This window comes from Sitophilus oryzae, unplaced genomic scaffold (assembly GCF_002938485.1).
Source record: "Sitophilus oryzae breed Bouriz unplaced genomic scaffold, Soryzae_2.0 scaffold_404_pilon_pilon, whole genome shotgun sequence".
Taxonomy (NCBI): domain Eukaryota; kingdom Metazoa; phylum Arthropoda; class Insecta; order Coleoptera; family Curculionidae; genus Sitophilus; species Sitophilus oryzae.
Window position 1 is genome coordinate 198229 of NW_022146979.1, and position 26984 is coordinate 225212.

The following is a 26984-nucleotide window of genomic DNA, read 5'->3' on the forward strand; positions in this document are numbered from 1 at the left end:
GCAGATTTTGGCATAGTTCCTTTAGAATTAAAAAAAACATCGTTTAAGAAATATTTATTATACTTTTAAAAAAAATCAATGTTAATATTTTGAATTTAGTATATTGTATTTAGCTCACATGATGAGGACATATCGGCCATTCACACAGACCGGCTCTGTGAATAGGTTGTGCGCATGGCGTCTCAAGACTGGAATGACAGTCCTGAAATGGAATATGCCAAGAAACTATTGGCAATGTGTACCTGCCCTGCTGGGAGCAGGACCATGTTTGAGTTGTTTGGAAAAAAACCATGTTAGAGTTGTCAAATCTTGATCACAAACCACCCTCGTATGTAACAACCTATATTAAAAGGTTGGGTCTTGAGGATGAATTTTGAAGGTTGTAGAACTGAGCTATAATAGGCCCTTGCGGCCGCGGCGCGCCGTGGAGGATACCACCTGGGAGCCACTCTTAGTAAACACAATAAATAAATACAAAACATGGTGGTCCGAACTGTATTCCGGAAACTTCGGCAGAATATACTGCAGACAAAAATAAGCAAAAAAGTTTGTATAAATGTATGTCCTAAAATGCCTAGTTTCGGAGATACAGGGTGCAGAAGTTTTATTTTGGTTTCGATTTTTTCCAAATAATTTCTGAAGTAACGTGAATATTTCGATGAAAATTGTTATGTGGGAGTTTTTTGACATGAGAAATTTGATTTTGATGTTAATATGGCTCCTATTTGTAGGGGGCGCCACCTACATGTGTTTAAACTGTTTTGAAGAGTAAAAACTTTTTGTCCGTTCCTGTATAAAACTTGTGAGTAATAAAATATACATTTCCGTGATTTTTTACGTAAAGAATGTCTTCTGGTAAAAATCGCTACGAGCAACCGTTCTCAAGGTATTTAGAATGGAAATAGTCAATATATGTCATTATTGACAAAAAATAAACACGTTGAGTAGGAAGTTATTTGACTGAAATAATAAAATTATTGAGGAATTTTTATTTTTTAAATTAATCATAAATTTTTCTGCGAAAAAATTATGATAACACAGTTTCTGTTGAACTTTTGATTGACACAAAAACATGTTAAACTTATGATTTCAGTCTAATAAATATTTAGTTAACATGTTTTCAAATATTTCGAGAACCATAAGCGATTTTACCAAGAGACCTTTTTTTACGTAAAAAAATAGTAAATGTATATTTTTTTACTCAGTAGTTTTATACAGGTACGGACGAAAAGTTACTAGGTACTCTTCAAACCAACAGTTAAAAAATACGTAGTTTGCGTCCTCTACAAGTAAGAGTCATATTGATATCAAAATCAATTTTTTTTTGAAAAAAATCCTCATACGCCAATTTTCATCCAAATATTGACGTTACTTCATAAATTATTTGGAAAAAATCGAAATAAAAATGACACTTCTACACCCTGTATCTCCGAAACTAAGCATTTTAGGATATACATTTATACAAACTTTTTTACTTATTTTAATCAGTTCGAATCACCCTGTAGATCACATGATTTAGCTGTCTGATAAAATGTGATATTTTAAATATTTTATATTTTTTTTTCGAGACCATTCTGTTTAAAACAACTCATACGTAGTCTAATATTATAGAAAGAAAGCCTTACTTCGAAGGTAAAATGACAGGAATCCCCTATCATCAGTGTCTTTAATATATCTGTTACTATTTTGTCATAAAAAAAGATATATTTATAGAGATCGAATTGAAAAGGAAATAATTTACAATAACAAATATGCACTTTTTTCGATCGATTTTTCGAGGAGGAATTTTTACATAGTTCTTCTAGTGATATGTCACCTAATGCTTTCGTATTCTTCGGATACTTCGATATACCACCACACACCCGTTTTTAAGTATACTTCAAGATCTCGACGAATCACTTAATTTTTATTTATATCTTTAAATTTTTGGCACCGGCTTTATCATTATACATAAATCTCTGTACAACGGACACATCCAACGGTAGAGCACCCTACGTTTCAGCACGTCAAATTATATACAGGACGATCCAAAAGAGCGCGCGATCGGTCTCAGGGAACGTCGTGGTGTCGCGATTTCTTGCCGCCGCCGAAGCTGAACCAGTTGCCCATTTTCCTGCCCAGCAGCGAATTGGAGGAGGTGGTGTTCAGCTGCAGCATCGAGGAGCCGATGTAGCTGGATTGGTGTTTGAATTTCTTATTTTCTGCAAAAGAAAAATAGTATATAAATAACTGATCAATCTTAATAAACCAAATATGGAATTCACGATAAATAAAACTAGTATACTTATATGTATTCATTAAAAATCGAATACTTTCGAAAATCATGAAGTAAATAGTTTTTTAAAGCTATTCCAAGGCGGAATGCTACGTTGATTTGATATTATGCTCATAGTTCATGAATCTAATGTTTTACCGAAACATTACAAGCTTTTAGTCTAAGAGCTGACTACATAAAAAACCTTATCATCGTTACATGGTTTATTTTTTTTATGAAGTATCCTTTTGTGTAGCCATTATGAAATAGTCATGTCTGTCCAATCGAAAGGGTGAAATTTTTACACTAAAAATATTATAAGGTACACGAGTTATAATTGCGAAAATAGCTTTTATTTATTATTAAGAAACGTGGAAAATTGTTGGTAGACATTTTTCTCGTCGCTAAATTAACGCGAAAGAGGCGCGAAAACGCGTAAACAACGCGTAAACAACGCGTAAACAACGCGAAAGAGGTATAAAATTTTGAAAAAAAAATTGTAGCATATCTGCATGCTGATTGGTAGAATGTCATTTATTTATTTTAAAAGCCGTATACAAAAGGGCAGACAAAAAGATCATGGCTAAATCAGTATAGATAAATATATTTTTTTATGATTTCCATAACAGATATCATATATTTACTATTCTGTCTCACTATTTGTATCTGACTCGTCCTTCTGCAGATCCTCACTGAATCTTCCTCTGAGTCGATATCTGCACCGTAAAATTTTTGTAGACTTCATGCATTAAGTTTCCATTGATAACGCGGAGAGCGTTTCCGGAAAACGCTTATACAGGGTGCGTCTTAAATAAGTGCAAATACTTTTAGGGATGATATATTTCGACCCCAAGAACCTGTCTATGAGTTTGTTTCGCAAAAAAGATGTTGAAAATCGTGCATTTTTTTAAATTTTCCTGTATATTTTAGAACCGCCTGTATACCGAAAATTTATCCACGTTATAATTATTTCTTAACCTACCATGCTTACGGCTTTATATGTCTATGGTTACGACATTAAAAGCATGAATGCAATACAGAAAAAAACATGTGGCTCGCAAAAAAAAATAACTCGGTTATTTTGGACTTGTTTGGAAAACGGTAAAGAGAAAATATATTTCTTATCGAGATCTACCAGCTCTGAAAATATTTGCATTTATCCAAGATTCACCCTGTAGGGTAATATCGGGCTTTTGATAACTGTCTACCGCTGATTGAGCCATGATTTTTTTGTCTGCCCTTTTGCATACGGCTTTTTAAATAAATAAACATGACATTCCACCAATCGGTACGCATATCCTGTATGCGATGATTTTTTTTGTCAAAATTTCATGCCTCTTTCGCGTTGTCTTCCGGCATTTTAGCCACGAGAAAAATGTCTGCCAACAATTTTTTTAGTCTCTTAATAATAAATAAAAGCTATTTTCGCCATTATAACTCGTGTACCTTGTAATACTTTTAGTGTCAAAATTACACCGTTTCGATTGGCCCCCGCTTTAAGCACCGGGATCGCGCTGGTAGTCATGACTATTTCATAATGACTACATAAAAGGATACTTCACAAGGAAAATGAGCAATGTAATGATGATAAGGTTTTTTATGTAGCCAGCTCTCCGTCTATTTCTATATTTTTAAGTAGCCGTTTTTTGATAGATTATATTGTATTGTATAGAATATAAGAGAAGAATGAAATTATTGGGCAAACCTACAGTAAGATTAGCCATGAAACATAGTGGTAAGATTAGCCATGGAAACATAGTGGTAAGATTAGCCATGTTTCATGGCTAATCTTACTGTAGGATTGCCCAATACTTTCATTCTTCTTTTTTATTATAGTCCCCACTAAAACATATTTTGTTTATTGTATAGTATATTTATATTTACTAAGAGTGTACAGGGTGGGTCAAATTCGACGCTTTTAAATGGAAACACTCTTTTCTATAGGAGATAGACAAAAACTAATATCGGTGTCTGGAGCTCAATTTTGTCAAAACATGATGGTGAAAACCGCATTTCGATATCTGTTACCGTTTCGGAGTTACGGGGTGTTTTTCAAAAATATGCATTTTTAATAAATCGCTGTAACTTTTTTGCTATGGAAAATTTTGTATTTTTATGGAAACATTTCCAAAGTACCTTTTTACGTAGAATTTAATGGTTTAAGTATAATTTTTTTAAAATTAATAATTTAAGAATTATCATCAGAAAATTTGATTTTTTATATGGGACACCCTGTATATTTTTAGTTTATTAAAAAGAATTTAAAATTACCTCTCCAAAAATTGATATTTTGCTCGATTCCTCTTCGAGATATAGAGTATATAAAAATTTGCCCGCTTTAAATGAGTAGGCTTTGAACGGCACCGGCTATAATGCAAAAAATTCAAGCTGTGAGCATCAATTAAAACGAAAATAATATTTGTTATGAGAGATGCAGAATTTTATAACAATTTAAAATATATTTAACCAACATCAACACATTTAAACTATGTATATCTAATAACAATAAAAATAAATAGCAAACCAAGACATTTTTGCTACAGGTGTTCGACATATCGACCGTCTTTTGTTATGGACAGACGGGGCAGTTTTTGAACATTTCTCGCGGAATTCATTAACTCAGTGGGGGTGAAAGATACCCCCTCATAACTGCTAAGTATTTCTAATTCTGGTCTAGATTATTCGGAATAAGGAACCTTTATTCTTCCGCAAATATATCCACAGGATTAGATCGATGGGCACTAAGTCAGGCGGTCTCGACGGCCAACGGCTGGGATCTTGGTTAGCTATTCAATTATTCTTGAAATTGGCTGCAAAAATTTGCTGATAACTTCAGCGTTCAGTGGCGATGCGTCGTCTTGCTGGAAAAATATGTCTTCGAGTCCCATTAAGGGCATATCATCAGTAAGGGGTCCAAAGCCTACTAGTTAAAAGTGGCGAACTTTTAAAAATTCTGTATTTCGAAGGAGATTATAACAAAATATCAAGTGTGCTATATTCTTGGAAAGGTAATTTTAAATTCTTTACAGTTAATTAAAAATATAGAGGGTGTCCCAAATAAAAAAATAATTTTTCTGTTGATAACTCTTAAATTATTAATTTAAAAAAAAATTATACTTAAACCATTACATTCTACGTAAAAAGGTGCTTTGGAAATGTTTTCATAGAAATACAAAATTTTCCATAGCAAAAAAGTTACAGCGATTTGTTAAAAATGCACATTTTTGAAAAACACCCCGTAACTCCGAAACGGTAAAAGATATTGATGTGCGGTTTTCACCGTCATATTTTTGATGAAAATTGAGCTCCAGACACCGATATTTGTTTTCGTCTATCTCCTATAGAAAAGGGTGTTTCCATTTAAAAGCGTCAAATTTGACCCACCCTGTACACACACACTTAATTGTATCGAAAATACAGTCAAACGCAGACAGTTCAATTTAGAATAGGTGAATAATCGAATTTTCCAAGGGGATTCCCCTAAGAAATATTTTCTCGGTGGGCATATACCCTACACATGGGTATATACCACGTATATACCCAAATTTATTTATTATTACCCATTTGGTATTTACCCACCGCCCATCACTGCTACTTACGTCTTAGTGTCCTTGGCGGTCGTTTCTGGCGACTAGCTGCAGCTCTGGCAAGATGGCGATCGGTCTGTGGCAATTCCAAGCCGTCTACGCGGTCTTTTACCACCAGCTTTCGCTCCTCGGAGAAGGCGTCCATCCATCGTTGTTTGTCTTTGGCTGATCGACAACAGAACATTAGCCATTTATCTCGAGTCAGGTTGAGCAGTTTGATGGCGTGTCGAACGCTCACACCCAGGTTGGAATCTGAAGCATAAAGAAAAATATAAAGTACTAGCGTGCCCGCGACTTCATTCGCGTCTAATAAATCATTCGTGATGGTGATGATAAAGCAAAGCAAGAATTTCCATTAACATACAAACTGGATAAAATTTTCTCACATTTATGTCAGCATGAGAAAAAAACAATATGGCGATATTATTATATAACTTGGAAATATTTAAGGGCTGGTTTCATTACGTTGGAATTTGACTTTCGAAAAATCCGTTTGCCAAAAATAAGCTTTTAACGTCAAGCAGTTTAAGCAGAATCGTGGTTAATCAATTAACCAACTTTTTGGAACACTCTGTATGATTTTTTTAAAAAAATTCACAATATGTAAATAACAATAAATTATGGGTATCCAAGCGTTTTCCCGAAAGACTAACCGTTTTTTAAATAACAAATATTGTAATATTTGAGGGGCGTTTTCACCCCCTTGGAATTCGAGAAACCCCTCCTTACACCCCACAGTCGATCCGTTTGCCAAAAATCAGCTTTAAACGTCAAGCAGTTTAAGCAGAATCGTGATTACACAATGGTCATATTTTATGAAACACCCTGTATAAATTTTTAAAAAATCTTAAAATATGTGAAACAACAAAATGAAATATACGTGTTTAAGAGTTTTCCGAAAAACTCACCGGTATTTAAATAAAAAATATTCTAATATTTGAGGGGTGGTTTCGCCCCCTGAGAATTTGAGTTTCGAAAAATCCCTTCTTATCGAACCTCTACACCCTAAAGTCAATCCGTTTTCCAAAAATCAGCTTTTTACGTCAAGCGCTTTAAGCAGGATCGTGATTAATCAATGACCAGATTTTTCGAAACACCCTGTACACATTTTTAAAAACTCTTAAAATATGTAAAAAACAAAATAAAATATACGTGCTTAAGCGTGTTTTCGGAAACTTGATCGTTTTTTAAATAAAAAAATATTGTAATATTTAAAGGGTGGTTTCACCCCCTTGGAACTGGAATTTCGAAAAATGCCTTCTTATCGAACCTCTACACCCTAGAATCAACCTGTATGCCAAAATTGAGCTTCTTACGTTGGGTGGTTTGAGCAGGATCGTGATTAATCAGTGTGTCAGTCACTTAAGGATTTTATATATTAGCCTTGAAAAATTCTTATACAGGGTGGCCCATCGAAAACGTTCCGCAAGGCATAACGGCCAGGGTAATTTTTTTTTCAGAAAATCCAAAAACACGTCAATTTTGTTTGTGAGGGGGAGAACTTTTGCCCCAAAAATGATTGCAAAACCTCAACCCTCTAAGCGGGGGTGTCATCTCCCAACTTTTTTCAAATGGGAAGGGGGGTCAAGTGGCGCCGCAATGAAAAGAGCTTTCTATTCTCTATATTTCCCCGCTTCGTTTTTGAAAATCGGTCGAGTCATTGAGAAAATATGAAGGATTGAAATTTGAAAAGTTTATTTAAACATTTATCAGAGTAAATGATAAGGATAAATTCCTTCGACCAATTTGCTGTTCTTTCTTATTATTTCTAGATGTTTACGCATTTTTTCACTTGCCACAAGGTTGAACGATCAGGTGCGGTCTCAATATCGTTAAACTGACCCACAATAGAATTTCCAAAAATACCAGCCCGCGACGATCAAAATCGTCTTCGTTGAGTTCTTGTACCAACTGAATTTTGTACGGGTGGAACTTCCGTTTTTTTAATATCCTTTGGACACTTTGCTACTAACTCGCGAACAATTTTGCCATAAAAGTGGTTGTCAGGATGGAATTCATTGAATATCTGCGCAACCCGATTGCCACATTCATTATTTTTAAAATAAAGTTCGATTATTTCCACTTTTTCTGCAAGTGAGTACACCATAATATTCTGCAGATAAAAATAAGTAAAAAAGTTCGTATAAATGTATGTCCTAAAACGATAAGTTTCGGAGATACAGGGTTTAGAAGTTTCATTTTTATTTCATTTTTTTTTCAAATAATTTGTGAAGTAACGACAATGTTCGGATGAAAATTTGTGTCAGGGAGTTTATTGACATGAGAAATTTGACTTCGTGTCAATATAACTTTATTTGTAGAGGGCGCCGCCTATATGTGTTTTAACTATTTTGAAGAGTAATAATTGTTCGTCCGTACCTGTATAAAACTACTGAGTGAAAAAATATACATTTTCGTGACTTTTTATGTAAAAAATGCCTCTTGGTAAAAATTGCTACAAGCAACCGTTCTCAAGATCTTTAGAATAGAAATACTCAATACACGTCATTATTGATAAAAAATAAACACGTTGAGTGGGGATAGTTATTTGACTGAAATAATAATTTTTTATTTATTTAAATAAATCATTTTTTTTTCGAAAAAATGATGATAAAACAGTTTATGTTGAACTTTTGGCACAAAAACATCAAATTGCATGATTTCAGTATTTATTCAGTACTCCATTATTTATGTGAATGATGACAGGTATTGATAATTTTGATTTCAAATATCTAGAGGACTATAATATATATAAATAACCCAAAAAACAACATTTCATCTAGAGGACTATTACCCCTAGCGATTTTTACCAAGAGACCTTTTTTAAGTAAAAAGCGTCGTAAATGTACCATTGCGATAAAAAAAAGTAGTACAACAAAATATGATTTAATATGCTGGTCTATAATAAAATATTTTCTTTGAAACTGATAACTAACTGTGTCATCAGAATTCCTGCGTCAGTGTCACGTAATTTTTAAAAAATGCCTTTAACTTCAGAGCAAAAATCGATTATATTTACGCGATTATGGGATGGGGTTCCCATAAAGGACATTACAGATGCATTAGGGATAAACAAAAAAAAACAGTGTTGTTGGCTAAATCCAAAATTCGAGAACATATTGATATCCTTATAGACCAGGAGTTCTATCTGGGACTATTATAAATTCTTGTACTACTTTTTTTTTTATCACAATGGTATATGTTTTTACTCAGTAGTTTTATACAGGTACGAACAAAAAGTTATTACTCTTCAAACCAGTTAAAAAATATGTAGGTGGTGCCTCTACAAGTAGGAGTCATATTGACATGAAAATCAAATTTCTTATGTCAAAAAACTTCCAGATACCAATTTTCATCCAAATATTGATGTTACTTCAAAAATTAATTGGAAAAAATCAAAATAAAAATGAAACTTCTACACCCTGTATCTCCGAAACTAAGCGTTTTAGGACATATATTTATACGAACTTTTTTACTTATTTTTGTCTGCAGAATATGATGCCGAAGTTTCCGGAATACACTTCGGACCACCCTGTATATTATTTAAATTTGGGTCTGGCTGTGTTCACCCTTAACGTAACCGGCAGCTTACACACGAGTTAAATAACTAGAACAGCCAGAACGTGTTGGAACGAACCTATTATTAACTTTTCTCATATCATCATCTTCATCATCATCATCACGCAGCCCCCTTTCACGTCCATAGTTGAACATAGGCCTCCTCCAAACGTCTCCAGTTCTCGCGGTTTTTAGCTGTTGCAATCCAGTTAGTTGTTATTCGTTTCAGGTCGTCGGTCCATCGGGTGGGAGGTCTGCCTTGGTTACGCTTGTCGGCTCTTGGTCTCCACTCTATAAGTCTTTTGGTCCATCTCCCGTCTGCCATTCTAGCAATATGTCCCGCCCATCTCCACTTTTGTTTTGTGATTCGCTGGATAATGTCATCCACTCCCGTACGTCGGCGTATCTCTTCATTTCTTACTCGATCTCTCAAAGTCGGGCCAATCATAGATCTCTCCATCCGCCTCTGTGTCACTCTCAACTTTTCTGCGGTTGCTTTTGTTATAGTGAGTGTCTCTGCGCCATAGGTCAAAACCGGGAGGATACATTGGTTAAATGCCTTTCTTTTCAGGTGTATTGGGATATTTGCTCTAAAGATGTCCCTCATTTTTCCGTAAGCCGCCCATCCCAAGGTAATTCGTCTAGCCAGTTCACAGGTTTGGTTATCTCTGCTTATTTTGATCGATGTCAATGGCCCAAGTATACATATTTGTGGACTAATTCTATTCTGTTCTTGTGAATTTGTATGTGTTCGCTGGGCACCATATATGTATATTATAATTGTATTTAATTTGTTATTTATGATTATATTTTTCCGTTTTAGATAGAAATCTGTACAAGTTTATATTGTATTCAAAAAGGGGAGAATTGTTCTTACCTTTTCCATCAGGTACATCAATAATTTCGCAAGTATCTAGGTAGATCCTTCCTTTGTACACGTAAGTGTTCCTCTTAAGAATATCCTGTAAAGAAAAAAAAAGATTAACCTCCTTTGAACTTCTAAATGTCGAACATTTTTAAAATTTATTTAGAAGTAGGGTGCCTATCTAAAACTTTTGACATATTAACTTTGAGTTTAAGGCGTTTTAAAAGATAATAAAATTTATATGAATAAAGTTCTGTTGCAATGGATATAAAAATATTACGAAGAAAATAATAAAAAGTATAAAGTGATAGACTAACTTTATTTTTTTATGTACTAACGTTCGACGTTCAATGGAGTTAAAACAAAATATCAAGTACACAATTTTACATAGATATAAATGCAATAGCAGTTACTATGGTTTTAGATTTTAAGAATTTCTTTCCACTTACCAACTAAAGATATAAAATAGAAATAAATTACATTAGGAATATAGTTTTGTGTAATGGTTATGCTCCTTCATTAGTTGATTCAATAATTAGTTTATGATTTCTGCGAAATGGACTTTCGATGTGGATAAAGATCTAAGATAAAGATACGTCAAATTGTTTTTCAATGCGGTTTGATAGAGACTTAACCTGTTGTATAAAAATAATTTTTAAGAATGTAAATCATAAAATTTTGATTAGCAGTAGTAATAAATTACAGCAACTTTTAAGAAATGTTAAAGATAAAACACCTCTACTAGAGAGGATGAGTAAACTGGATCAATAATAAGTAGAATAATGACTCAATAAGATAGATATGGTAGAGTAGATAAATCTTGTGTGGCTCAACATGACTATGTTATGTGAGTGTACTTGTTCAATTAAAATAATAATATATTTTTCACTCGCCGTGTGAGAGCCAAGCTTGCCATGGCTATTTACAAATTTGGTATACTTGCCAAGTACTTAAATATGGCTGTACTTGCCAAGTACATGAATCGTCTGAGTCTGGTTTTAGGTTTTTATAAAGAGAAATATGTGTGATAATTTTGATGAATTGACATTATTTCATCTTTTTTGTAAATAAATGTTAGAAAAAAAAATAATTACTTGCTTTTACTTATGCTTACCTTTTTACAATATACAATCTGATGATCAAACAAGAAGAGCGTGATGTTATTGGTCCACATTCCCGAGGTTACTCTGACTACTTCTCCTTGATAGATAAGCTGTGAACTTAATTCGATGAGATCTTCGCCCTAAAATAGGAAACATAAATGTATTCAGTTTCAGTGTAATTTTTACCATAGGATCGAAAAAAAAACTACTTCGGAGTTGGCTTGACTTAAGATAACTGCTATTTTGTGTACAAAGTTATTGGAAGTGATCGATCGACATTTCCAGGTCAACTTAACGCCGTTAGCAAAACTTAACGCCGTAAAGCAAAACTAAGGAACGGTTGTACAAACATAGCTTAAACTCGAGTTCAACTGAACAACGTTGAACTCAGTGGCGCATCTAAAAATTGAGTCTGGGAGGGGTAATGCAATATTTATGTAAAATAATTTTAAATTAAATCTACGCTAAAAGGTATTGTAACTGTTTAACAAAATAAACTAGAATTGACCTGGATTTTGATTGGTATCTACTATTAATTTATTTTCTGAGAATTTTATTTTATGCAATATTTTATCCTATTTAAATTTCCTTCAGGGAGGGGTAATTACTCCCATTACCACTTCCATATATGCGTCCATGGCTGAAGTTGGTAATTCTATTTAGGTGTATTTTTCTAGGAGTATAAGATTTTATTAGATGATTAAAAGCTCAATTTAAGCCTCAAAAATGGCTGGATCAATTCAGTCGCAAAATATCTAATTTTTGAACTAAGTTCAGTTATAAGAAGTCATTGAACAACCTATTAAAATATTAAACTTGGTTTAAATCTGAACTCACCCTGAACCAAGTATGAACAACAGGACCATAGCACAATTATTTCATTTTTGATTTATTGGCCTAGATTTCTTCCAGAATGTAATACTGTAATACCAAGTCTTCTAAGAATTATAAATTTCATTTTTAAATTATTTTCATAACCATTAAATCCATAATGGCGTGATATTTGTTCAGTAAAATGCATTAGGGGAAAGTAACCAGATATGGAATAGTATCCCTAATATGGAATACCGCCATTTTTTGGAAACGAATACGCCTAATCACAAAAGACAGCGATTTTGAATCTATTTCCATCATTATACACACCTGCAGGCTTTGCCTTAGCCACAGTGAGAGTATTTTCTTTCAGCGCTATGAGAAAGGGTTTTAAGGTACTCAGAAAGTAAATATTTCTTGATACGTGATTGCAAATAATATTGTATATTATGACAATGCATTGATTACATGTTTGCTTGATTGTTACAGGGGTATTTTCTTATCTGATTATCTGGTTAATCTTTTCTTGTCTGAATGTGTTTAATCAATAAAAATCCAACCACTACTCTCCCATGACAGCAAAATTATGCTATACATATTCAAGCAAAGGTTGTCGAACTACGTGACTTGGCAACTTGCACCGGCTTTGTGAAGGAGAGAGGAACTCGAGAGCAAATACTAAACCTTCGCCAGCTAATCGAAAAATCTCGAGAATACTACACACCCATGTATTTATGCTTTGTGGATTACGAAAAGGCCTTCGATAACTTATGTTGGGGACAGTTATGGAGTACAATGTCAAAAATAGGAGTACCACAACATCTTGTAGATATAATAAAAGGTCTATACGATAACAACCAAGCAGTCGTGAAGTTGGATGGTAGTATTTCCGATATTTGTCAAATAAGAAAAGGAATACATCAGGGCTGCATGTTATCCCCGATGCCATTTAACATTTACAACGAATACATTATGAAGATTGTACTAGAGGAATGGACAGGAGGTGAATCATTGAATAGCTAAAGAATATCAAACCTACGTTTTGCTGATGACACGGTATTGGTAACCGCAAACCAGCTAGAACTGAAGACAATTCTAGACAATTCTTCCTGTTTCACCGGAAATGACTACAACTTGACTACAAAATGCCTTGGAAAAATATATTTGATCGTCTATTGTTATTCGTGTCTTGTCCTGGGCAGTTAAGAGATGCTCAAACTGCATTTTTAATTATATCTCATATTTTTTTAAATTGAACGAGGGTGAAACCTTTTTTTACGATTAATTTGGTACCACACACTTGGTATTTCGAGTCAAATTGTCGTTATGAATCGCATGTTACAATTTCCAATGCGAAAATATCAAAAGTTGATATATGATATTATGTCTTTCTATTCAGAGTGCCTTTTTCTATCGAATAAAATAGGTATTCGATAGAAAACGGTTGAGGTATTTTTATACCTCGAAAAATACCGAAAAAAAAAATCAAAAGTTGTAGTTATTTATGGTAAAACAGGATTGAATACAAATGAATTGAATACGTCATACTAATGTACCAAATATATGTTTTTTTATCTAAAAAATAAATAAGTTATAGGGGTGAGCCATCTTAAAAATAATCTTTTTATATACCTAGTAAATTATTTAAATCTTAAAATCGCAATCGCAGGTTACAGTCGCTGCGATTTCAAAATCGCAATCGCAGTTTCAATTGCGATTGGAGAATCGCAGTTTTGCCCATCTCTATTATTGACTACCAGGGGTCCACGATACGACGGAAACATCCATTGTTAGATCTAATCTTCACATTTTTTTGCAAAAAAGTAAAATTATGGAAGTAGTCTACGAGAAATAAAGCTTGAAAACCTCAGGTTTTGACTCACCTCCCAACCTTCGACGCGTTGTTGCCACCCGGCCAACTTCTCCAAACTCTCCATTCGCCTCTTCCTCTCGTTGATCAACATGGCCACGCCCCTCATCACTTCCAAAGCCTCCTTGATATTAGCAAAATCCTCGTGATCGGTCCTCGTATACTTGAGAAGTTCGGCCAGTTGAAGCGGGTACTTGCATATCCTCTGAACCGGGGTCAACAAGTAGCCGTCCAAGGGTATTTCGATGAGTCCGCGCATCAGTCGGCAAGCCTCGAAGAACTTGCTGTAGTTGTTGTACTGATAGAGTTCTTGTAAAGCGGCTGTCGCCATGGGATGGCTGGAAAGAAACAATTTAATTGATTAATTTGTTCAGATGTCAGTATTATAAATAAATATAACAAAATTATCTGGACTGAGAAACTCCGTTTGGTTTGAGATTTGGGTTTATTTTAGCCTTTTTGACAGTGGATTTAGCAATTAGACCTTATTAGGCATTTAATTTCTTACAATGTACTAAAGTCCTTTTGAGAAGTATATTTTTCACTGATTGATTATTTGAATTCTAACTGATAAAAAACTTATTCATTTGAGAAGAATACTATTTTTTCAAGCTTTTATGAAGCTTATTGTCAAATACAATTTGAGATATCTACTAACGTAAAGTTTCGTATTTTCACCAACTAGATTATTAAGAGTATAATAGATTTTATGCGCCTCCATAGCATGGTGTTGTGTGACAAACTTTTGTATAGAGGTAAATAGTGTCCAATGGACTTATTTTGATTCCAAAAATACGTAGTAGTTCTATGTCCACGGAATATTGGGACACCCTGTGTATTCTACAGTCTACATCATAAAGAAATAAAAATAAAATTGCAAATTATTCGGTTTTTCCTAAAATCTTCGGAAGTATTTGATATTTTTTAATGTTTAAGGTAGCATATTATAAATCTTTTATAGTTTCCGAGGTCCCAATGATGGGTCTCTATTTGAGACACTCTGTACATTAATTATGTAGCATCATCACTATTTGATGAGAGCCGAGGGGTGTCTCACTTGGGTAAAAAATGTACATGTACTGCCAAAATATCACTTTACTGCCAAGCGACTGCCGATGGCTGCAAAGAAGACTGCCTATGACTGACTGCCAAGAAAATGTGCATGTAACTCCAATAGTGAGACAGCCCTCGATGAGAGCATAGTTATTTTCGAAATATATGTGTATCATATCTGATAATATTTTCATCTATACCTTCCCAATCTGTAATATTTTTCTTAAACTTGTTCTTAAACTTGTACAGAAACACCTCTTTTAGCACGTTGATCTTTGGGCACTCCGCTATAATAATGAAGATAGTTTCCTATTATTTCAGACCCACTACCTTTCTTTTTGGTTTCTGTTAATGTAATTATGTCTAATTCTAATTTTTCTAAATCTTTGATTATAATTTCACGTTTATTTCTAAGGCCTTGTACATTCCACGTCCCAAATTGCATAGTCCTTTTTCGTTGCCGTTGTCGTTTTCCTTGTAATCCGTCCGTTACTCCGAGACTTTGTTTAGGCTTTTTAGTATTTAAAACGTTTTTCCAAGGGTTGAAGTACTAGTCCAACGCCTTAACCCCCAACTTGGAGGACCGGGTAATTTTTAATCAAGGTTTTCTTCCTCTAGCCTTTGGTGATCCAACACCGAACTACAAGGCAGCAGCTTCGTTTGTACCCTAAACAGGGGCCCTTACAGGGTACTAAATCAAACCAAACCAACACCGAACTACAAGGCAGCAGCTTCGTTTGTACCCTAAACAGGGGCCCTTACAGGGTACTATCATCTGGGCCAGATGAACCCTGGTTTTTTAACGAGGTTGTTACTCCTATGGGAAGTATTGCACGAATTAAGAATTAACGCAGCTCTGATAAAAGCTGTACAAAATCTTTACCATGGAGGAAAATCACAAATAAAAACGGTCAACGGTCTCTCAGAGGAAATTTCTATCACTAAAGGGCTCCGACAGGGTTGCTGTATATCCCCAACACTATTTAAAATTTATATTGCCAAGGCCTTACATCTATGGAAAAGAAAATGTAACGGAATGGGTATAAAACTAAATGACATATGCCTATACACCTTGCAATTTGCATTGACCATTGACCATTATGCAATTGACCAGGCCATAATTGCAAACGACAAAGATGACATGGAATATATGGTGCGGAAAATAATTGAAGAATATGCTAAATGGGGTCTCACAGTAAATACAGAAAAAACAAAATACCTTCCAATTGGAGCTAATACAGAAAATCTTATTTTAGACAATAATATGGAAATTAGGGCATGTGAAGATTACAGGTACCTGGGATCGATATTTACAGGAGATGGAACGGACGATAGAGAAATAAACAACAGAGTAATACAGGCACGAAGAGTTATCAGATGCATAAATGGCATTCTATGGAGCACTGAAATTACAAAAAACAGGAAATATAATATATACGAGACACTAGTTAAAAGCTCTACGGATGTGAAACATGGTGACTCACTGAAAAGAATAAAAGGAAATTAGAGACAACAGAAATGGACGCGATTAGAAGAGCAATGAGAATTTCACGGAGGGATAAGATCAGCAATGAAGACATTAGACAATAGATGGGAATAGAGGGAACAATAGTAAATGATATAGAACAAAAACAATTAATATGGTACGGCCACGTTCAGAGAATGCACAATGAAAGAATTCCAAAACAAGTCATTCATTGGATACCACCTGGTAAACGAAAGAGAGGACGCCCCAAGAAAACATGGATGGAAGGAATAAGAAGGTCGATGAGCGAGAAAAATCTGACCGAATATCAATGGGAAAATCGCACAGGGTGGAAGTTAGGCATCGGACAACGTCGTAGGACGTTCTGACCCGAATTTATATATATATATGTGTATCATATCAGACCAAACTGTGAAATACAGGGTGGTACACCACATACGACACGGAGTATGGTAGCTGAACGATTAGAGTTTTACAAATTGCAAGTTTTGAGTTCGTTGAAGTACTATTAGAGCTAGAATTTAAAAATATTTTTACAAGATAGAGAGTGTCCCAAATAAGTAATAAATATTATAGTTGTATTTTTTTAAATCGAAGACCCTGTATATTATTCTATTGTTAGATTCTACGATTGAAATAAAGGTAAATTTGATTAAGGTTTATCACACTTAAACCTTGTCGTTTTTGAAATATTTTCAATTTTATGTAATTGCTGCAAACATTTTAGGGCTTTATCTCTTCAAGTTTTTAATACTAAATATTTACTGAAGATTATTTAGTGATCAGATTTTGTGTTGCAATAATAAATATTATTCTACCTTATACAGAGTGTCCAAATATTTATATATACCATTTTTTATACGAAATATAATTTATAAGGTGTTACTTTTTACCACACTGTCTCATACAAAATTCAGTTTTTTAGTATTTGGGGCAATTATTGTTAATCAACGTAAACAGTCAATTAATGTAGTTTTAATATACTGATTATATTAACTGGGCAACTATAACGAAACATTTAAACTTTTTTTATATTTTTTTTAATGAAATAAGCGAACTATGTCGACAATATTAGGGTCTGTTACTTTTTGAAAATTTCTTACATCTTTAAACATAATCTGTTATGTCAATTTTCCATGGGTATAGTGATAAACGAGTCTAAATTATAAAAAAATGCATTTTCTACGAAATCTTGAAGAGACAGGTAAAAAATGGCATAATACAATTTGATAGACAATTAAATTGTGCATCTGATTCTCGTAAAATATACAGGGCGGTCCATTTAAATTAAACAAGTTATTGCCGTTTAAAGCTAGTAATTATTTAATAGAAATTTTTAGACACTCTGTATAAGGTAGTATTTTGTTTATTATTGAAATACAATATCTGATCAATAAATAAACTTCAGTAAATATTTAGTAAAAACTCTGATACCCTTGGAGAAATGAAGCCTTAAAATTTTTACTGCAATTTCATAAAATTGAAAATATTTCAAAAACGGTAAGGTTTAAGTGTGATAAACCTTAATCAAATTTACCTTTATTTCAATCGTAGAATCTAAAAATAGAGTTATATACAGGGTGTACCATTTAAAAAGGACAACTATAATATTTATTTGCATATTATTTACTTATGCCAGCGACTGCCAAGAAAACGAACATGTAATTCCAATAGTGAGACACCTCTCGATGAGAGCATAGTTATTTTCGAAACTTATGTGTATCATATCCGACTAAATTGTGAAATATAGTGGGACGACTGACGGCTGAGGTAAGTTATCTTAGTTCTCTTAATAAAATTTGCTCAATGAGTGTCAGGCATTTTATAAACGTAAAGGACATCCAAATTGTATGTATTTAATGTATGAAATTTGTAAAATATTTGCATATTTACTTATGCCAGCGACTGCCAAGAAAATATACATGTAATTCCAATAGTGAGACACCCCTCGATGAGAGCATAGTTATTTTCGAAATATATGTGTATCATATGCGATCAAATTGTGGAATATAGTGAGACGGCTGACGGCTGAGGTAAGTAATCTTAGTTCTCTTACGAGTTATACTGGTTAAGATGAAAATCCTACTATTTATTACGAGTAGAAAAATATTGTGCTGGGTTGGTGTTGGTTTCTATGTAATTTGACAAATAAATAAAGCTGTCCCTTTAGTTGTCAGTTTTTAGTCAACATTTTTTAATTCTCCTTCGTATCAATTGCTGATTGAATTGGAGCCAGAAATGGCTCAAAACGAAATAAAGTAAGTAAATTACCAACAGTTATTCAAGCTGAGGCGACAAACGCCATATCCAAACTACTTCCATTTAAATCCCGAACAACTTTCAAAATAGGAAGCAATTAAAAAACGTGCGAGAAGAAATATAGTTTTTAACCTATCCTCGCTGTTAAACTATCATTTAATCTACTATTTTTGATAGATATAAGACAATTTTAACAGTTGCTATGGAAAAAAAAATTAACCATACATTGTCAATCACAAGTCAATTATCTACGATAGCAATAAACTATCCATTATCCCCGTAAAAAAATTTAAAACGTTTTAAGAAGCTTCTTGAATTAAATTTTTATCTTTCGAAGTATATTTTCTGGCGACTCTTTTCCCAGCTCAAATTTATCCCACTTTAGCAACCGTAAATAAGAAATGAGTACTAAAACTAGAAGTTGCCTGGTCTTGAGCCGGATGTTTAAGTAATTTTTCATGATTCCAATGATATATGACTTAAAACTTTTCTTAGAATTCTATTTTATTTTTGAGAAAATTATATTTGAGGGAGTATATTATGTCTACTGAAATATGATTCTTGCTTCAATGTCTCTTCATATTAACTAAAACTGGTAACATTGTGGCACTTGCCGTTTTGAAATAAATTTTATTTTATCGTGCTCTGTATCTTATGAGCTTAATTTTGTCGCGACCCCGTTTTAGAGGGTTGCGGTCAAGTAGAATACCTTTTGACCAATAAAATATACTAAGAGAAAATATATAAAAAATGATAAACTTACTTTACTGTCATTATAATACTTGGAGAACTCCGCTCAACTCAACCGCGTGACTTCTTAACTCATTCTCCCCGAGAGAGCCGAGACTCTCTTCTCATTTACTTTTTAATTAGTCTACATATTGATATTTACAACAATAAGAATTAAACAAAGTTCACCTTCAGATCTTAGTCTGACGTCAACTTGTTCTAGTTTAATTTTTATTGTGCAAATATTATGTTTATAAAAATATACTCTATTTAATATATTGGGTGATTTATTTTAATGATAAATACTTAAATTCTTGCTCTTGACAATATAGTAAACTATAACTGCGGGGTATTATTTAACTGCATGTGGATTTTACGATCATAAAACAGAACTTTGTATAGGGTGTCCCAAATTCGAGGGTTACCAATGGAATATCGGTATCCATAGGAATGTGAAGCAGGTCAAATGATGGCGAAAACAATTAAAGTGGCCGTTTATGGCTATTAAAGAAAAAGTTCTAACGAGGGATTTTTTGTTTTTTCAAATCAGAGCTTGTGTCACATAATAACATGTAAATTTACACAGGTTGTTTAAAAAACACGGAAAAATGCAAGAAGGTAATGATAGTATTCCTGCATCAATTTTTACGGAAGCTCAAAAAGCAACTACCCATTTACTGCCTGCGAAGTCTAGAGAACATTACGAAAAAGTGTTGAGTGAATTTAACGAGTGGAGATAAAAACGGAGGGCATTGTCTATACCTAATTAAAGATGTTATGAATTTTTTTGTATTTATCTTTGTATTTTTTAAACATGAAGAATAAATATGCAACTTATCAACAAAAATAAAGTTGAATGTACTGGGTGGGTCAAATTGGACGCATTTAAAGGGAAACACCCTTTTCTATAGGAGATGACGAAAACTAATATCGGTGTCTGGAGCTCAATTTTGATCAAAAACATGATGGTGAAAACTGCACATTGATATCTGTTACCGTTTCGGAGTTACGGGGTGTTTTTCAAAAATGTGTGTTTTTAACAAATCGCTGTAACTTTTTTGCTATGGAAAATTTTGTATTTCTATGAAAACATTTCCAAAGCATCTTACGTAGAATTTGATGGTTTAAGTATAATTTTTTAAAAATTAATAATTAGAGAGTTATCAACAGAACAATTGATTTTTTATTTGGGACACCCTGTATATTTTTAATTAACTGAAAATAACTTAAAATTACCTTTCCAAAAATATAGCACACCTGATATTTTGGTATAATCCCCTTCGAAATATAGAATTTCTAAAAGTTCGCCATTTTTAACTAGTAGGCTTGCTAAAACATATTTTTCCAGCAATACGAGGCACCGCCTCAGAACGCTAAAGATGTCAGCAAATTTTTGCAGCCAATTTCGAGAATAATTGAATAGCTAACCAAGATCCCAGCCGTCTGTCGTCGAGGCCGCCGGATTTAATGCCTATGGATCTAATCCTATGGACATCTTTGCGGAAGAATAAAGGTCCTTATTTTTAAATTGCCGCTCTAATCTAGATAAGAATTAGAAATACTTAGCAGTTATAAGAGGGTATCTTTTACCCCCACTGAGTTAATGAATTCCGCGAGAAATGTTCAAAAACGGCCCCGTCTGTCCATTACAGAAAACGGTCGATAAGTCGAACACCTGTAGCAACATTTCATGTCTTGGTTTGTTATTTGTTTTTATTGTTATTAGATATAGTTTAAATGTGTTGATATTGGTTAAATATAGTTCAAATTGTTATAAAATTCTACATCTCTCATTGCAAATATTATTTTCGTTTTAACTGATGCTCACAGCTAGAATTTTTTTGCATTACAGCCGACGCTGTTCAAAGCCTATTTATTTAAAGTGGACGAATTTTTATAAACTCTATATCTCGAAGAGGAATCGAGCAAAATATCAAGTGTGCTATATTTTTGGAAAGGTAATTTTAAATTCTGTTCAATAAATTAAAAATATACAGGGAGTCCCATATAAAAAATTAAATTTTCTGTTGATAACTCTTAAATTATTAACTTTAAAAAAATTATACTTAAACCATTAAATTCTACGTAAAAAAGTGCTTTTTAAATGTTTTTATAAAAATACCAAATTTTCCATAGCAAAAAAGTTACAGCGATTTGTTAAAAATGCACATTTTTGAAAAACACCCCGTAACTTCGAAACGGTAACAGATATCGATATGCGGTTTTCACCATCAAGTTTTTGAACAAAAATTGAGCTCCAGACACCGATATTAGTTTTCGTCTCCTATAGAAAATCTCCTATAGAAAGGGGTATTTTCTCTTAAAAGCGTCGAATTTGACCTACCCTGTACCTATTATGGGCAATATCATAAACAATCAAAGTTACTAACCTATTGCAATAATCTGAGTACATCTTAAAACCAGCGCTGTGTTTGAGAAAGCAATCCCCCACGCAGCTCCGGTGCGGCGCCTCCCAATCCACGCACGCCTCCAGGTCCCTTAGAAAACCTTTCTGGAACCTCAATATGCCCTCCAAGTTTATGAAAATTATCGAGATCCGCTCCTCGTCGAACATGTCCTCTCTTTTACGGCATTCCGAAAGGTAGCCCTCCGCCACGTCTTGCAGTACTTTGACGAAGTCGCGTTCGGTGTGGACTAGCTCACGAACAACACTCGTACGAACCTGGAAAAATATCAATGAGACATATGTTAACGTAATAGAATTATCCCACATACATTATTGTATTGTAAAGTATACGGGGTTGATCAATAATACCAATATATAAGTAATATCAATAATAAAGTCAAATATTATCTCCTCAGATAATTTTATGCAAAGGTTCTATTAGACCCAGGGGCAAACCACTGGTGGTATTTATTGTACAAGCGCTTGGTAATACTGGTATTTTTTTGGTATTAATTTGGTATTATTTGGTAATAAACTGGTATCATTTCGTAATAAACTGGTTTTAGTTGGTATTAAACTGGTATTAAACAGGTATTTTGTTGGACATCTGGTAACGCTGGATTAGAAGCACGTGGCGACGACCGGCGACGGCCGGGAAGCTGATTGCATCATTTCTAGCCCATTTGCATCTAAAGCTAATACTGAAAAATATCTATATTTCTAGTCCAAAGTACATCTAAAGCTAATACTGAAAAATATCTGGAATCTAAAGGTGCTTTGACAAAATCTTTTAGTTCTGGAAGTCTTTCAGAAGATACTACTCTACATGTTTTGGAAACTGATTATACCCAAAAAAATAATATAGTTTTTAAAATACTAAAGCAATGGTTAAACTCAAAAATTGGTGATGAAATCTGGAGCACTCTAAACTGCAATAGTCTGTTTAATAACATTATTTTTAGCACATCAATTTTACTTCCAAATTCTACTGCAAACTTCGAGGCAAACTCGATTTCGCGATCGACTTTAATATCCAAAATAACCTGCTTTTGTAAAAAGCAAGTAACTTTACAAATAAAATATCATCCTTCTACAAAAACCACAAAAAAAGAGTTAGAAAGGCACGCTGGGTAAGCTCAAATTTCCCAAATAACCTAACCTAACATACTTGATAAAGCATTTTGATATAACAAATAAATTATTTATACCAAAAATTAGTAATAATCGCAGTGTTAAATCCGAGGTTAAATCAGATGTAAGCAATAATTCTTCAAATACCTCTGAGACACAACCAAAAATAATTTCATTTCTAAAAAAGCCTTCTACCGAGTCTTCTACCGAGCCTTCTACGGAAAATACCGAGGAAATTACAGAGGCATGCAAACCCTCATGTAGCAAAATTGTACCCCATCATCTAATATGTGAAGCTCCCTGTAATCAAAGAAATCCTAATGTAAAAATACTAGACTGCGTAATTATCGCCCCACCTAAACGAGCCCCGGAACTACCCTTATCAGCCGCCACTTTAGCCATACCATCCACAAGCAATAATAATTATCTCCCCGATGTTACCCCTCATTACCATTATCAGCTGCAGCTTCCAACCTTACCGTCAACAAGCAATAATTCAATTTAAAGTCTACAAAAATACAGCCGCAAGCAAAGGAATAAATAAAAATTGAAAGTTTCAGTATAATCAACCTCTTATAACCAACTTATTTCGATATGAGAGAAAATAAATTCTACTCTTAAGGAAAATGGAGAAATATCGAAAGCTCTTAAGGAAACGATGATGGTTTGTCTTAAATTACTAACATTTTAAATACGGACCAGAGAAAGCTAAAATTAAAATACCAGGAAAAATTTGATTTCTCATTGTCAAATTCGATGTCACATTTTATTGAGGACCACAATTATAATAGAAGTTACAGCTGAAGTTCGGTATTATTGGTCTACCCTGTATGCACTTTGTATGTTTTTTGTACGCACCTGATCGTTGGACAGTAACGACACGCTGGTCCTCCGCCTGATCTGCGCGGAAGCCGGCCTCCCCGCCGCGATCGCCGCCAGACAGTCCTCCACCGTGTCCTCCTGGCTGACGCGCAGCCGCACGAACTGCGCCGGGAACCACCCGGTCTTGTTCCCCGTCGAGCCCCACCACCAGTCGCGGTCATCCATGTCTTCCACCTCCACCACGTCGCCCGCCCTGAAGGCCAGCAATTCCGGCTCGAGGGCTATGTGGTGGAAAACGGCCTCGGCTAGAACGACCAGGTTCTCGTCGGTACCGGCCAGTTCCAGGGATTTCTTGCGGCCGCTAAAGGAGGCGATGGACGACACGTCAGAATCGGAGGTGGTGTCGTCGTCGGAGGTGTGGCCGACGGCGCGGTTCTCGTGCTCGTCTTCGCTCACTGCTACTGGGCGATCTGGAACTAAAACCAAATTATTATATGAGAAAAAAGGTCAGATATGATATGGCTGAGTTCCGATTGCCATTACACAGTAAGAAGCTTTGAGGAATAAACGTAGTATGCATGCGGATACTCAATAACCAGCAAAGGTATACTTGGTTGGTGCTGAATTAGTTGTAAATATTTCGATTATAAATACTACAGTAGTTCAAATTTAATTATCTTAATAATAAGAAAATGTCTAAGAGAAAAAAAAATAAGTAATGTTTTCAAGAAAACTACATATTCTTGCTTCATTCGTTTGTTAAGAAATACGGTTGTGATTAGAAGCTAGTTTAAAAAATTATTGGAAATAGGATAGGAGAGACTTTTTTGCCATTTCTGGTACTTTAGCTCTCATAAGGAAAATCCAAGAAATATTCTAGAAAGAAATGCTTTTTCTAACCTTTTTTATTATACAGAACTTAATTGGAGTAAATTCACAAGCGATGTGGAGCATGACATTAAGCACAAAGAAAGGTATGGAAGATACTAAAAAACAGAAAGAAACCAGTGAACGAATATGTACAAACAAATGGAGTGTACAAACAAAGGAAATTAAGACCTGAGAAAAATACTTCACAGAATTAGACAGCAGCATAATATAAGATACAATAGATATTGAATTTTCAATATCTTCAGGAAAAGAAATATTTTAATAGAAGATAAAAAGGAATGCAGTCAAGGCTAAAGGTTAACTAACAAGAAACATGAACGAACGAACGAATGAATTAAATTTTACTGGCATAACAGATTTCAAAGAAGACTAAATAAACTAGGATTCAAGACTTAAAATCTTGTATTACACTCAATATTAATTTAATCTATTTGTTTATACATCGAAGCTTCGTTTTGAATTGCTTGCTATACTTAATTTGGCCTGTATAATATTTGATCATTAAACTAATATATTAATTTAGCCAATTTATCAATGATCCGGTATAATTGTGTTAAATTTGAATATATTTAAATAATGTAAATTTATCTTAATATTAAGAACTTTAGTAAAGCTTCCTAGTTGGAATCACTTGAAATTAATTTCATACAGACTGCAATATAATGGAAGCGAGAAAATTACGGGTTTTATTATTTTATGTACACATATGTATACTAGGAAAAAATCAAGATGACTGATATTTTCCCAGAATCAATTTTTAGTATTCGAATGAATAATATTTAAGTAAAGAATAATTATTCCGTAGATACATTTTATATAATGCAGTAAAAAAATAAGGTACAGATTATTATACAGGGTGGGTCTTAAGTAGGTGCAAATATTTTCAAGGCTTCTAGGTCTCGATAAAAGAAACCGAGATATTTTACTTTGAAAATGAAAAAAAATATATTCTTTTGCATAAATTTTGAGAACAACTAGAATTTTTCTGTGATTTTTTTGTAAATTATATTTTATTATTTCTTGTTAATCTACTAGCTCTGTTGCCATTTAATCAAGATATATATAAAAAAATATGTGCGAATTAGAATCGAGAATAAAAGATTTTTCACGACATGCTGCTATAGCCTAACTGTTAATTAGACTAAGAAAAGAGCATTAAGTTATAATTATGTAATATATTTGATTAATTTTTGTATGTTCTGGTACTGTATAAATAATCGTGTTTCTGGCTAATTACATTTATTCTTGTTTTTATTGTATCTGATAACGCAGAACCCTCGCAAGAAACTTAATATTACAATTCGTTCATTTATTATTATTTATTTACATTTCGTCCTTTCAGAAAATAATTTCAATTAATTACAGTCAACAAACAACGTCTTGAATATTCCATTATATACTCATTATTATATTTGTTTGCTAAAGGAAAATCTGTAGTAAACATCTGACTGTTTATTAGACTTAATATAAATTTATTAGAATCATAGGCCTTGTTTATAGTATAATTAATATTTTAAAAATTGTAATAGTGTTAAGTGTGCATTAAGCTAGTAAGTACAAGATCGAAAGTGTTTAGAAGTTCTTTGTACTGTTTTGTGATCGCAGCGATGGCGGACTAATGATTAATTTCCCTCGGAACCGATGTAGAATTAATATTGACTTAAAAAATTACGAAAAAAAAGTATTTTGTATCAAATTCCTCCAGATCCATTACAAATACCTAACCCCGGTTTGTTTGAGTTAATACTAGTTACTAGTATTATCCTAGTTAATACTACTTATTAGTAACCTTGTTATTGATTTATAACATTTCCCAGGCTGCCTGATACTAGGTGATGAAGAACTACCTTCTCCAATACTCACGACTCGAACAAATCGACCCAAGAGAGAGGACTGGGAAATTGCGAACAAAGTAATCACCTATAGGGAGACTAAAGGGGTGATCGACAGTTTTACGATCCACCTAATTAAATCCCCAGGAGAGGACGGGGTGTTTCCGGCCTTACTGCAGAAGGCTGAAAACATTATCGTCCCCGGTCTATTAAAGATCTTTAGGGCAAGTCCGGCATTATCACACCTGCCACCTGTTTGGACGAGAGTAAAGGTGGGGAAACAAACACTACAACCTGGCTCATACCGACCAATAAGCCGTACAT

At 33.8% G+C, this 26984-nt stretch overlaps 1 protein-coding gene across 1 annotated transcript; it reads right to left on the reverse strand.

Annotated features, from left to right (window-relative positions):
• Positions 1-1465: 1465 nt before the first annotated feature.
• On the reverse strand, positions 1466-26984 carry LOC115885625 (rho guanine nucleotide exchange factor 4-like). The gene is made up of 8 exons (XM_030904591.1): positions 26906-26984; positions 23974-24413; positions 21968-22260; positions 14064-14388; positions 11379-11507; positions 10277-10361; positions 5854-6093; positions 1466-2201 (listed from the first exon to the last, which is right to left on the reverse strand). The coding sequence occupies exons 1-8, from the start codon at positions 26982-26984 to the stop codon at positions 2050-2052; spliced, it is 1743 nt and encodes a 580-aa protein (XP_030760451.1). The 3' UTR covers positions 1466-2049.